At 43.9% G+C, this 11,608-nt stretch overlaps 1 protein-coding gene across 3 annotated transcripts in view; it reads right to left on the bottom strand.

Annotated features, from left to right (window-relative positions):
• Nucleotides 1–264: 264 nt before the first annotated feature.
• Nucleotides 265–11,608, bottom strand: part of srpk2 (SRSF protein kinase 2) — a 126,935-nt gene continuing 115,591 nt past the window's right edge. For 2 of the 3 annotated variants that reach the window (XM_052544481.1, XM_052544483.1), the window contains 11 exons: nt 11,078–11,165; nt 10,885–10,991; nt 10,113–10,278; nt 10,000–10,025; nt 9,390–9,657; nt 7,767–8,534; nt 6,321–6,421; nt 6,121–6,228; nt 5,965–6,034; nt 2,266–2,358; nt 265–1,738 (listed from right to left, as the gene is read on the bottom strand). In XM_052544481.1, coding sequence (XP_052400441.1) covers nt 1,554–1,738; nt 2,266–2,358; nt 5,965–6,034; nt 6,121–6,228; nt 6,321–6,421; nt 7,767–8,534; nt 9,390–9,657; nt 10,000–10,025; nt 10,113–10,278; nt 10,885–10,991; nt 11,078–11,165 — 1,980 coding nt within the window. In that variant the 3' untranslated portion in view covers nt 265–1,553. Of the gene's footprint in view, nt 1,739–2,265; nt 2,359–2,964; nt 3,058–5,964; nt 6,035–6,120; nt 6,229–6,320; nt 6,422–7,766; nt 8,535–9,389; nt 9,658–9,999; nt 10,026–10,112; nt 10,279–10,884; nt 10,992–11,077; nt 11,166–11,608 lie in introns of all 3 variants that reach the window. The other variant, XM_052544482.1, reaches the window with a different exon arrangement.

The raw sequence follows: 11,608 nt of genomic DNA, 5'->3' as shown, positions 1-11,608 counted from the left end.
CTTCTAACGGCAGATGCAGTGACACGCTGACGACTGATGGCCATTGGCTGTTTTACTCAGAGGGCGGGGCTTCGTTCAATAGAACAGCCATACTGAGCGTTGCATTTTTCCCCATTCAAAAGTATAGGAGTGACACATCCTGGGTTCTCTATCGTCTTTGTATTGACTGACTAAACCACAGAGAATACTGGAATACTGCTCATAATAAATTAAACTCACATGCAGGACCAGAACAAGAAGGGTGGAAATGTTTAGGCAAAGCAATCCATTAATTTACAATTTTATTAAATCTGTTGATGAAAAACAAGGACACAATTGTCGACGTTGGGAAGAACAGTCAGCGTGGCTGCGTGAGACACATCAGGAGCTTCCGGTGCAAAAATTCACCATCATAATCACTATTATTGCAAAAATGTTCAATAAAATTCATGACTGTCACATGAGTCCTCACAGAGCAGCACTAGTCAATGCCATGAAGGAAGTGACAACCCAATAAAACCCAAACAAAGCAAATAAAACATCTGAAAATAGACCTAACACAATCACCTTATTACGACTAAACTGTCACTGTCACAACATCAGAGAACTGCTTTTCTTTTTAAATGAATTTAAATATTTTTGTAAATATTTCACCATCTAATTTTATTGCGAAAATAGGCAACTGGACTAAGTGTGATGATGATGATGTATTTGGAGCAGCGTGAGGACACAGACACATGATGACCATCCATGTGCACGTCTCCTAACAGCAGTCTGTGTTTATCTTGCGCTCAAGCAGTTTCTGGACAGACTGCTGGATCTCTGTACATCGGTAACTTTCCCTGAACAAAAAGAATGAACACAAGTGCAGCCTCACTGACGTAAAGCCCCGGAGCGAGATGCCGTCCTGCCGGAGAGAGCGTGTCGCACCGCTGGAGAATCAGGAATGTTGTTGTGGGAATCAAGAATCGAAGCTTTAAATAAAAACATTCAACCAGACGGGGAACAGTCATTGGCGCGAACGTCCATCCGTTTGCTCTCCACAAACCAAATCGTCTCTTTGTCTTCTGGATTCATATTTCCCAGGGCAGTGTGTGAGTGTGTGTGTGTGTGTGTGTGTGTGTGAGAGAGAGAGAGATGAGGTTTGTAAACAGCTCTGTTGCAGAACCTGATTGGATGGTGGGACAAAAGAGGCGGGGCTTCAGGGACTTAGGTGGGCTTCAGAATCAGTATATCATAAACTGATTACTCACATAATATATTAATCTCTGTGTGAGCTTATAAATGCTTGTTTTACAGAGTTTGGCTGAAGGTATCGTGAAATGATCTCACGTTCTGTTTTCAGCCTGTAAAATGTGTCAGATCTGTTGAGGAAGACAGTGAATGAAGCTTCGTCTCTCAGATAAGATGAAGACATCTGGTTTCTCTTGCGTGTGTGTGTGTGTGTGTGCGTGCCGAAGCCCACCCTCGCCCCCCGACAGCCTCCTCTCTCTGGTTCTTCCTCTCTAATGACAGTGGGCTGCAGTTCAGTGCGGGGCCACAGGGGGGCGTCGATGAGTCTGAGGACGAAAGTGCTACGAGTTGAGCCAGGGGTGGTTGAGGCATTCTGACGCCGAGGCCCGTTTCTCCGGCACCATCTCCAGCATGGGCAGCAGGAAGTGTGTGAAGTGACCGGCGTCCTCGGCTGACCAGCCGTATTTCTCCACCAGCACGTCAAACAGAGACCAGGGCTTGAGTTTGGTGATGTGCCTCAGCTCACCTGCAGAGAGACGCACCAGATCAGATGCTGCAGAACACCTTCGTCTTACTCTATTGATGACCACACTATTAATGCAAGACCCGCCCACACTATTAATGCCAGAATTAATGCACAAACATTGTGTCAGAGAGAGGCCAATCGTCTGACTTTGAAACCATAACCGGTTCGCTAGCTGCCGCTGTAGTTATTTTCTGTGCTGTTAGCTCATTGATCGCAGAGATGAATGTTTACTCTCCATGAATGGCGGGAGAGTCTCAGAGATGTTTGTTAGGCATTCATGTTACAGAACTAAAGAACAAACTAAAGAGGGAGAATGAATCACACGGCACTGTGACTGAATGATATCCAGTCGTGTTTCTGTGATACTCCTGGTAAATATGGCTCTTGAGCTGTATATTTGAGTGATCTGCATTGGAATGTCATATTTTATCTGACAACACAGTGGAAGGAAAAGGAAGAAGGATTAAACGTTCAGTGGAGTGGATGAAACGCTCCTGAACGGCAGCAAGTCAGTCAGTCAGCGTTACCTTTCTTTGAGAAGAACTCACGGCTGTATTTTCCAGCTGCGATGATCTTGCGGGGGATATTTCCCAGTAACTCCATAATCAGAGCGATGTGGTCTGACCCCCGAACACACACACACACACACACACACACACAACAATAGTTATTCATGCAGTGGTGCAGGAGGACGGACGCTCACACACACACACACACAGGTCTGAATCCAGATGATTCAGATCACACACCTGCAGGACTCATTAAAGGGGTCATGAAATGGAAAATCAAAATTACCTTGATATTTGCAAGTGTCAATCTACAATAAAAACATTGTTTTCATGTGACTGAAGTTCATTTTTAACTTCGTGCAAATGAACAAGAATGTTTTTATTTGTTTGTCTCTTTTCTTATGTTGCCAGTTTTTCTCAGTATCTTGTATTGAAAGCTACAGCAGAGCCCAGTCTTTTGACGACTGCTGTTGTTTTTCACAGTGATGATATGATGCCCAATGAAATCGATAAAAAATGAGGATGAAAAATAGGCTTTTTCATATATACTGAAAACTGGAGAAAAAACTATGCCAACTGACCTCCAGAATCATAATGTAAAGAAGTGAACATGATCCCCACTAACATCAAGCCATAAAGCTGCAGTCTTGTGGTGTGTGTGTGTGTGTGTGTGTGCGGCAGCGCTCACGTCCGTCCTCCCTTTGTCTCTAACACTACCTCTCCGGTTGAAGAATTCCCGGGAATATTTTCCAGAAAGAGCAAAGTGTCGAGGAATGCAGCCAAGAAGCTCTATGATGTGAGCTATATGATCTACGGGAGAGAGGAAGAGGAAGAGGAAGAGGAAGAGGAAGAGGAGGGGAAGAGGGAAGCGTGATGAGAAAAATACGGAGGAAGGGATCAGAAGGGAGAAAGTGGAAGTTTAGTATCAGCTAAAAACACACTAAACACGATCAGACATCTGAATGCTAACAGTTATGCTGAGCTTTAAACTACATCTTGAGTGACAGCAAAGGACAGAATGGAGATTAACGGGGATCAGAGTGAATGACAGAAGCGGATGTGTTCAGAATGGCATATCAGCATACTGCACATTTAATCATGAGGTCAGCATACTGCACGTGTAGTTCAGAAAGAGTCTGAAAAACAATGAAGTAACAGTGGCTCACCGGCTCTGTGTAATACTTGATTCTGATTGTTGTCTCAGTGATACTTTCTCTTCCTTCACATAATATAAAATCATTTACACTTCCATCAATATCTCATGCCCATTTACTGAATAATTTGTTAAGTAGTTGTGTGATTAGTGGGATCATGTCCATTCAGCTGGTCTTTCCCTCACATCAGGCATGCTATTTAGGATAACAACTGACGGACTGTCCGGTAAATATTTTGTCATGTTAAATATCATTTAAAACAATAAAATGAGTCAAGATATTGTTAAAATCACACTGGTCACTTACAATGTGCAGTGATGTAAAATCATTCGTAATATTGTCTGTAAAAACCTAAGCCTAGTCATAACAAAGCTGTTTGTTTGTCGAAAACAAGATTATGGAAAATGTGTTGAAGACAGTAGCTTTAAAGTGTGCAGTTATGAGCACTACAGGTGCTTCTCAATAAATTAGAATATTGAGGAAAAGTTCATTAGTTCAGTAATTAATCAGTAGTTTAAGGGCCCTATAATACACCCGTCACAATTGTTTTTTCACTTTCTTTACAATGTGACGCAAGGCATTTTGCTAGTTTCAGTCCCGCGCCATTAGCATTTTCCCGTCCAGCGCCACGTCACTTAATTAGCAAATGCATTTGCATTAATTTTTGCGCCCATGGGCGTGCTGGTCTAAAAAAGAGGTGTGTTCAGGCGCATTGCTATTTTAAGGAGCTGAAAATAGACTGTGCCATTGACCATCTCAAAACTGGTCTAAAGTCTGGCGCAATGTTTTTTTCTTTGTTATTTAAAGAGCATACACACTGCTTATTAAAAACAGGGACGCACAGCAGCACACAAACATGCTAATTATTACAAATTAAAGCTTGCCAAATTCCGCTTTGTAAATAGCAAATCAGTCATGGCATGAACACAACTGGCTCTTAAAGGGAATGGAAGATGAGAATCTGATTGGTTTATTCCATGTCATGCCCAATAAACACCCATTACTCATTAAGAGAATAGAGACAACTCGTTTAGACCATGCGCCCGGGCGCGCCAACCGTTTTTCCGTCGTTAAAATAGCAAAAGTGGATTTGGACACGCCCTGAGTGCACCTGCGCCATGCGCTTTACACTTTGCGTTTAGATCATTAAAATAGGGCACTAAGTCTTTGGTTCTTTTAAGTGTGATGATTTTGGCTTACATTTAACAAAAACCCACCAATTCACTCTCAACAAATTACAATATGGTGACATGCCAATCAGCTAATCAACTCAAAACACCTGCTAAGGCTTCCTGAGACTTCAAACGGTCTCTTAGTTTGGGTCACTAGGCTACACAATCATGAAGGAGACTGCTGATCTGACAGTTGTCCAGAAGACAATCATTGACACCCTTCACAAGGAGAGTAACCCACAAGCATTCATTGACAAAGAAGCTGGCTGTTCACAGAGTGCTGTATCCAAGCATGTTAACAGAAAGTTGACTGGAAGGAAAAAGTGAGGAAGAAAAATATGCACAACCAACCGAGAGAACCACAGCCTTATGAGGATTGTCGAGCAAAATAAATTCAGGAATTTGAGTAAACTTCACAAGGAATGGACTGAGGCTGGGGTCAAGATATCAAGAGCTCCACACACAGACGTGTCAAGAGATTTACTGAACCATGGACAACATCAGAGGCATCTTACCTGGGCTAAGAGAAGAAGAAGAACTGGACTGTTGCCCAGTGTTTCAAAGTCCTCTTTTTAGATCAGAGCAAGTTTTGTATTTCATTTGGAAACCAAGGTCCTAGAGTCTGGAGGAAGGCTGGAGAAACTCATAGCACAAGTTGCTTGAAGTCGAGTGTTATGTTTCCACAGTCTGTGATGATTTGGGATGTAATGTCATCTGCTGGGGTTGGTCCATTGTGTTTTTTGAAAACCAAAGTCACTGCACCCGTTTACGAAGAAATCTTGGAGCACTTCATGCTTCCTTCTGCTGACCAGCTTTTTGAAGATGCTGATTTCATTTTCCACCAGGATTTGGCACTTGCCCACACTGCCAAAAGCACCAAAAGTTGGTTAAATGACCATGATGTTGGTGTGCTTGATTGGCCAGCAAACTCACCAGACCTGAACCCCATAGAGAATCTGTGAACTATTGTCAAGAGGAAGATGAGAAACAAGAGACCAAACAATGCAGATGAGCTGAAGACGACTGTTAAAGAAACCTGGGCTTCCAGACCGACCCAGTAGTGCCACAAACTGATCACCTCCACGCCATGGCGAAATGATACTTTCCATAAGGCCAACTATTTACTAAATGTTTTTTTTTTTTTTTGCTGAGATAGTGAATTGTTGGGTTTTTGTTAAATGTGAGCCAAAATCATCACAATTAAAAGAACCAAAGACTTAAACTACTTCAGTCTGTGTGCATTGAATTTATTTAATACATGAGTTTCACAATTTGAGTTGAATTACTGAAATAAATTAACTTTTCCTCAACATTCGAATTTATTGAGAAGCACCTGTATGCCATTCTGAGCATCCAACAGGAAGCATAAAAGCTAACAGCCTGAGAGGTACCTTCATCACGAGAGTAGTCTTCACCAGAGTGCGGCTCAAACAGATAATCACCAGTGGCCAACTCAAATGCCTGCGGATGACAGATAGATCAAACTCAATCACAGAGACCAAGGTAGTTGTGACAGATGCGTGTTGGTTGGTCGGTCGGATGCTCACCATGCAGGCTGTGCTCCATATATCAGCGGGAGTGCTGTACCCCGCTCCAATCAGCACCTCGATGGAGCGGTACTGCCGCGTCTGGATGTCCTCCGTAAAGTGTTTGTGCTGGAAATGCATTGATTACACAGCTCACGTCCAACCTTGCACAGGTAATTACAATCATATGGACAGTTGAAGTGATTTGTAGGATGTCTTACCACCCAGCATGCATTGCCCAGATCAGCGATTTTGACTCTCAGAACATCTGCGTTCCTCGGATCCAGAGGATTCACCAGCAGATCAGCTGCTCTGACCCTCACTGCAGAGAGACAGACAGAAAGATGGACAAAGAGACAGACAGATGGACAGACAGATGTTTGGACAAAGAGAGAGAAGTACAGACAAAGAGACAGACAGATGGACAGAGAGATAGAAGGACAGACAGAGAGACAGATGGATGGACAGAGACAGATGGACAGACAGACGTATGGACAGAGAGATAGAAGGACAGACAGATGGACAGAGATAGAGAAGGACAGACAGAGAGACAGATGGATGGACAGAGACAGATGGAGAGACAGACGTATGGACAGAGAGATAGAAGGACAGACAGATGGACAGAGATAGAGAAGGACAGACAGAGAGACAGATGGATGGACAGAGACAGATGGAGAGACAAACGTATGGACAGAGAGATAGAAGGACAGACAGATGGACAGAGATAGAGAAGGACAGACAGAGAGACAGATGGATGGACAGAGACAGATGGAGAGACAGACGTATGGACAGAGAGATAGAAGGACAGACAGATGGACAGAGATAGAGAAGGACAGACAGATGGACAGATGGATGGACAGACAGACGTATGGACAGAGAGATAGAAGGACAGACAGATGGACAGAGATAGAGAAGGACAGACAGAGAGACAGGTGGATGGACAGAGACAGATGGAGAGACAGACGTATGGACAGAGAGATAGAAGGACAGACAGATGGACAGAGATAGAGAAGGACAGACAGATGGACAGATGGATGGACAGAGACAGATGTAGAGACAGACGTACGGACAGAGAGATAGAAGGACAGACAGATGGACAGAGACAGAGAAGGACAGAGAGAGACAGATGGATGGACAGAGACAGATGGAGAGACAGACGTATGGACAGAGAGATAGAAGGACAGACAGATGGACAGAGATAGAGAAGGACAGACAGAGAGACAGGTGGATGGACAGAGACAGATGGAGAGACAGACGTATGGACAGAGAGATAGAAGGACAGACAGATGGACAGAGACAGAGAAGGACCGAGAGAGACAGATGGATGGACAGAGACAGATGGAGAGACAGACGTATGGACAGAGAGATAGAAGGACAGACAGATGGACAGAGATAGAGAAGGACAGACAGAGAGACAGATGGATGGACAGAGACAGATGGAGAGACAGACGTATGGACAGAGAGATAGAAGGACAGACAGATGGACAGAGATAGAGAAGGACAGACAGAGAGACAGAGATAGAGAAGGACAGACAGATGGACAGAGACAGAGAAGGACAGACAGAGAGATGGACGGATGGACAGAGACACAAACAGAGAGCTTATTAATCCGCTCACAGTAAACTGTAGTCATCTGTGCATGTATGAATTGCATGTGCAAGTTTGACCTTTCGGCGTGTCTCCAGTGCTGGACGATGACACTGTTCGGCTGCGGTCAGTGTTGCCGCTGAGTGCCTGGGCTTCGTCGTGCTCGCAGTCGGCCGGATCGGGATCCAGAGGAAGCTCAGGGAAGCGTGGCGCTGTGCCACGGTGTCGCGCTCCGTTCGTCAGTCCGGTTTCTCCATTGTAAAGCTCGTACGAGGCGTCGGAAGCATCGCGGTCGGTCGTGCTGATCTCCGACTCCACCAGAGGGCAGAGGAGAGGCGAGGACAGTGGCACACTGGGCGACAGATGCTCCTGTACACACATGATCACGTGGCCATTCGTTTTAGAGGCGTCATTGTGGTCCTTCCTGGAATGTTCCTGGCCTTCATCATCTGCCTCCTCCTCCTCTTCACATTCTTCATCTTCGTATTCATCCTCCTCCTCCTCCTCCTCATCTTCTTGTCTCTCTATCGTCACTTTCGGTGGATCGGTTTCTTCCTTGTTCGGACACTCTTGTGTCTTCGGCTCTTCCTCTGTGCTCTGTGAGGATGTGGCTTCCTTCTCCTCTTCCTCCTCTTTATCATCCTCTTCCTCTCTCACATCTTCATTTCCATCCTGCTCTTCCTGTTCTTTTGAGTTCTCACACTCGTTCTCAGGAGTGTCCTGTCGCTCAGGTGAAGAGTGTGCACACGTATGTGACTCTTCTTCAGTGGGACACTCAGCAGCGGGAAGGACGTCACAACCTTCCTCGTTCTCCACTATTTCCTGCTGATCCTGATCCGGCTCCGCACCTGAGAGACAAAGACATTTATATGAGGAAACATTTTAGACAGCCCTCAACTCAAAAACAAACTAACTTTAGCTTGTCTTCATTATAGCAAAGAACTACAAAAATACAAAGAAATTGATGTTCTGTCAGTTCAGAGAGTTTCAGGGACCTTCTGAAAACACCATCACAACAAACCGTCTTACAAAATAAAGATAGAAAAGTTAAATAAAGAACAGCTTTACAAGCAAAATGAAGAGATCTTCTGAACAAACTAATGGAATATGATGCTTTTGCTTATAAGAGGAGACAAACCTCCCACAAGAATTACAAGATTGATCTGATTCATCAACAAAAGACAATAAAATCAGACCATCTTCAGCTGGTTCAAAATGCAGCAGCTGGAGTCCTGACCAGAGAATCTGACCATATGATCATCTCCAGCAGTTTATCCATAAAAAAACTAGTGCTATATAGTTACTGAGCGATCTTCAGTCACACGTTTGGCCATATAAAATGTCATATTCAGGAAAAAAGGAGAAATTCCTTGGCCAGCAATGTGAAAAGAAAGCATTACTTCAAACACTGAACACTGGAGACAGAGCTGCATTCATGATCCTGCTTCAGGAACGAATGATCTAACATTTAAACAAGGGACTGAAAAGGAAGCAACAGCGACATACATGATCACTCACACAGAAGAAATGAGAGGCTTCCCAGATTCAATTAAGTTTGGTCTAGGAAAGCAGTATTTGTTTACATTCCTAAAACCAAGGGAATACTATATTAAAGACATCAGAATGCCAACGATGCCATCCATTACTATCATCTACACCTCTATTTTTTTTTTTACAAAAGATGGCATCTAGATTGAACACACATGTGTGGTTGGTGAGTCTGACAGGCCGCTCCTTCTCTCCCTCAGCCTCCTCATCCTCATCTGCATCCTCATCATCCTCTTCATCTTCCTCGCTGTCCGCCAGAGCCAGGCTGGGACCGAGTGTGGTGTCCGACGCTCCACCGGCTCTCTGCTTCTCCGCCTCTCGCTCCAGAGCTTCGATCTCCAGCATGCGTCTCTCCAGCAGCTCCGCCTGCCGCTTCTGCTTCTTTTTCAGCTTCTTCTTTTTATTTTTGGAGATCTTCCCCACCTGCAGGAGGCGTCAAACCACAGGAGACAACTCAGACAACCACGCTGGGGCTTTATGCACTCTGTCTCTCGTACTTCAGCAGATTAATTCTCATTGTTTGCTCGGCTGGAGGAATCACTATTCAGTTCCTAAACGCCACTGGTCACTCTAAATGATTGCGGATCACATCTTATGGTTCAACCAATGTGAATCACAAATATCTACAGATCAGAACTGTATGTTCTTGTATGTAATATTAACAACTATGCAGCAAACTACAGTTTGATGTGTTGCAGATGTCGGTCATTTGTCTGCTTTCCTCAGTAAAACAGCTGTGTGAGAATTTTGGTTTCCTTCACTGACCTGTTTGAGTTGAGGAGCCGTGCTGACTGCGAACAAACAGAGAAACAGTCAGAACGTCACCAATTACATTCATCATTCATGAATCAGAACGACAGAAAGCAGAGATGAAATACTAGCAGATCCAGACGGTGGCGGCGCTCCGGCTTTCTGCCACTCGGTGGCCTCGACCGCCATCCTGCGCACAAAAGCCTCATCCACACACATGAGGATGTTCTCCGGTTTGATGTCCGTGTGGATGATCTTACACTTACTGTGAAGGTAATCAAGGCCCTGCAGAACCTGCAGCCAAACCACAAACACAAGTGTTCCTCAGGTGAATCTAGTCCATACTGAACCACCGCTTCATCAAGGAAATAAAATAACGATTTCACATTGAAAATACCAAACATTGTATTCTGTGGTTAGGTGAACCGTCATCAACTAACCAGAGATACTGTCTGACTATCACTGTGTCCCAATTCAGAGGCTACATTTGAGAACGAAGACTGCTTCAAATATGGCCTCGTAATGCATTCTTCCTTTTCAGAACAGATGGATGTTTCATAGTCCAGACAATCCCAAGATTCATTGCATTTTTTTTAGATAAAATGCTGGATTACACTTTTGAGTAAAAGTATTGTCTTTCAATTTATTCAGATATCTAACATTACAAATTACAAAAAAAAAAAAAGCAAAGTAGAATTGACCAGAACTGAACTGAGCTGGATGATTTATCACTGAATCACTCATTTCTTGTTTATCACTGTAAAGCTGCTTTGAAACAACCTGGACTGTATAAAATGCAACAGAAATAAAGGTGACTTGACTTGAACATATTCAGACAGTGTTCTGTGTCTCTGTGTTTATGTGCATGGCACAGTTAGGATTCGGGAAGTGTGTGATTACCTGTCTAATGATGCTCTTGACGCAGGGTAACGGCAAACCCTGATAATTTGACTTGATGATCCACTTGAGCAAATGATGACCAAGAACTTCAAACACCATGCACACGTCTGAGAACCAGAGATAAAGAAAACCACGGACTCTCTCTCTGTCTCTCTCTCTCTCTTACACACACACACACACACTGTGAGGATACGAATCCCATTCAGCCCTGAGATCTTGAAGTCGTCTATGAGTTGAACAACCATGTCCTTATAAGGATCATCAGGATCAGTCTCACGCACCTTAGAGACAGAAAGAGAGAGACAGCTGTGTGTACACAGAGGCCATCGATGTGCATCTATTCTGCAACCACAAAAGTAAACATGGTTGCCAGATTGGGGATATTAACTAAGACACTGGGCTACTGATTGGGTGATTAAATCTCTTGCTATTTGGCAATTGCAACCATCAACTCTCATGGAGGCTTTTTATGTCAATAATCAGGATCATGATTAAAATGTGATTTGCAGGCAGCATATGGAGGTAGGAAGGCAACAAGACCTGTCTTAATCCAGTGATTGTGCATTTGAAGAATGCATGAAGAAACAGTGAGCTTTCAGATGCTGCCTGTATATAAAGACCTGTGTTTGTGTGGCAGTGACTGTGAACTGGCATTAAAGGCACAAGAGCGGAAACAGTCAGTAGATCTAAGTGTCAGAGACACTGTGTACAATTAAGTGAAATC

Source organism: Carassius gibelio, chromosome A25 (assembly GCF_023724105.1).
Source record: "Carassius gibelio isolate Cgi1373 ecotype wild population from Czech Republic chromosome A25, carGib1.2-hapl.c, whole genome shotgun sequence".
In the NCBI taxonomy this organism is placed as follows: Eukaryota; Metazoa; Chordata; class Actinopteri; order Cypriniformes; family Cyprinidae; genus Carassius; species Carassius gibelio.
This window is presented reverse-complemented; position numbering and strand designations above follow the sequence as displayed.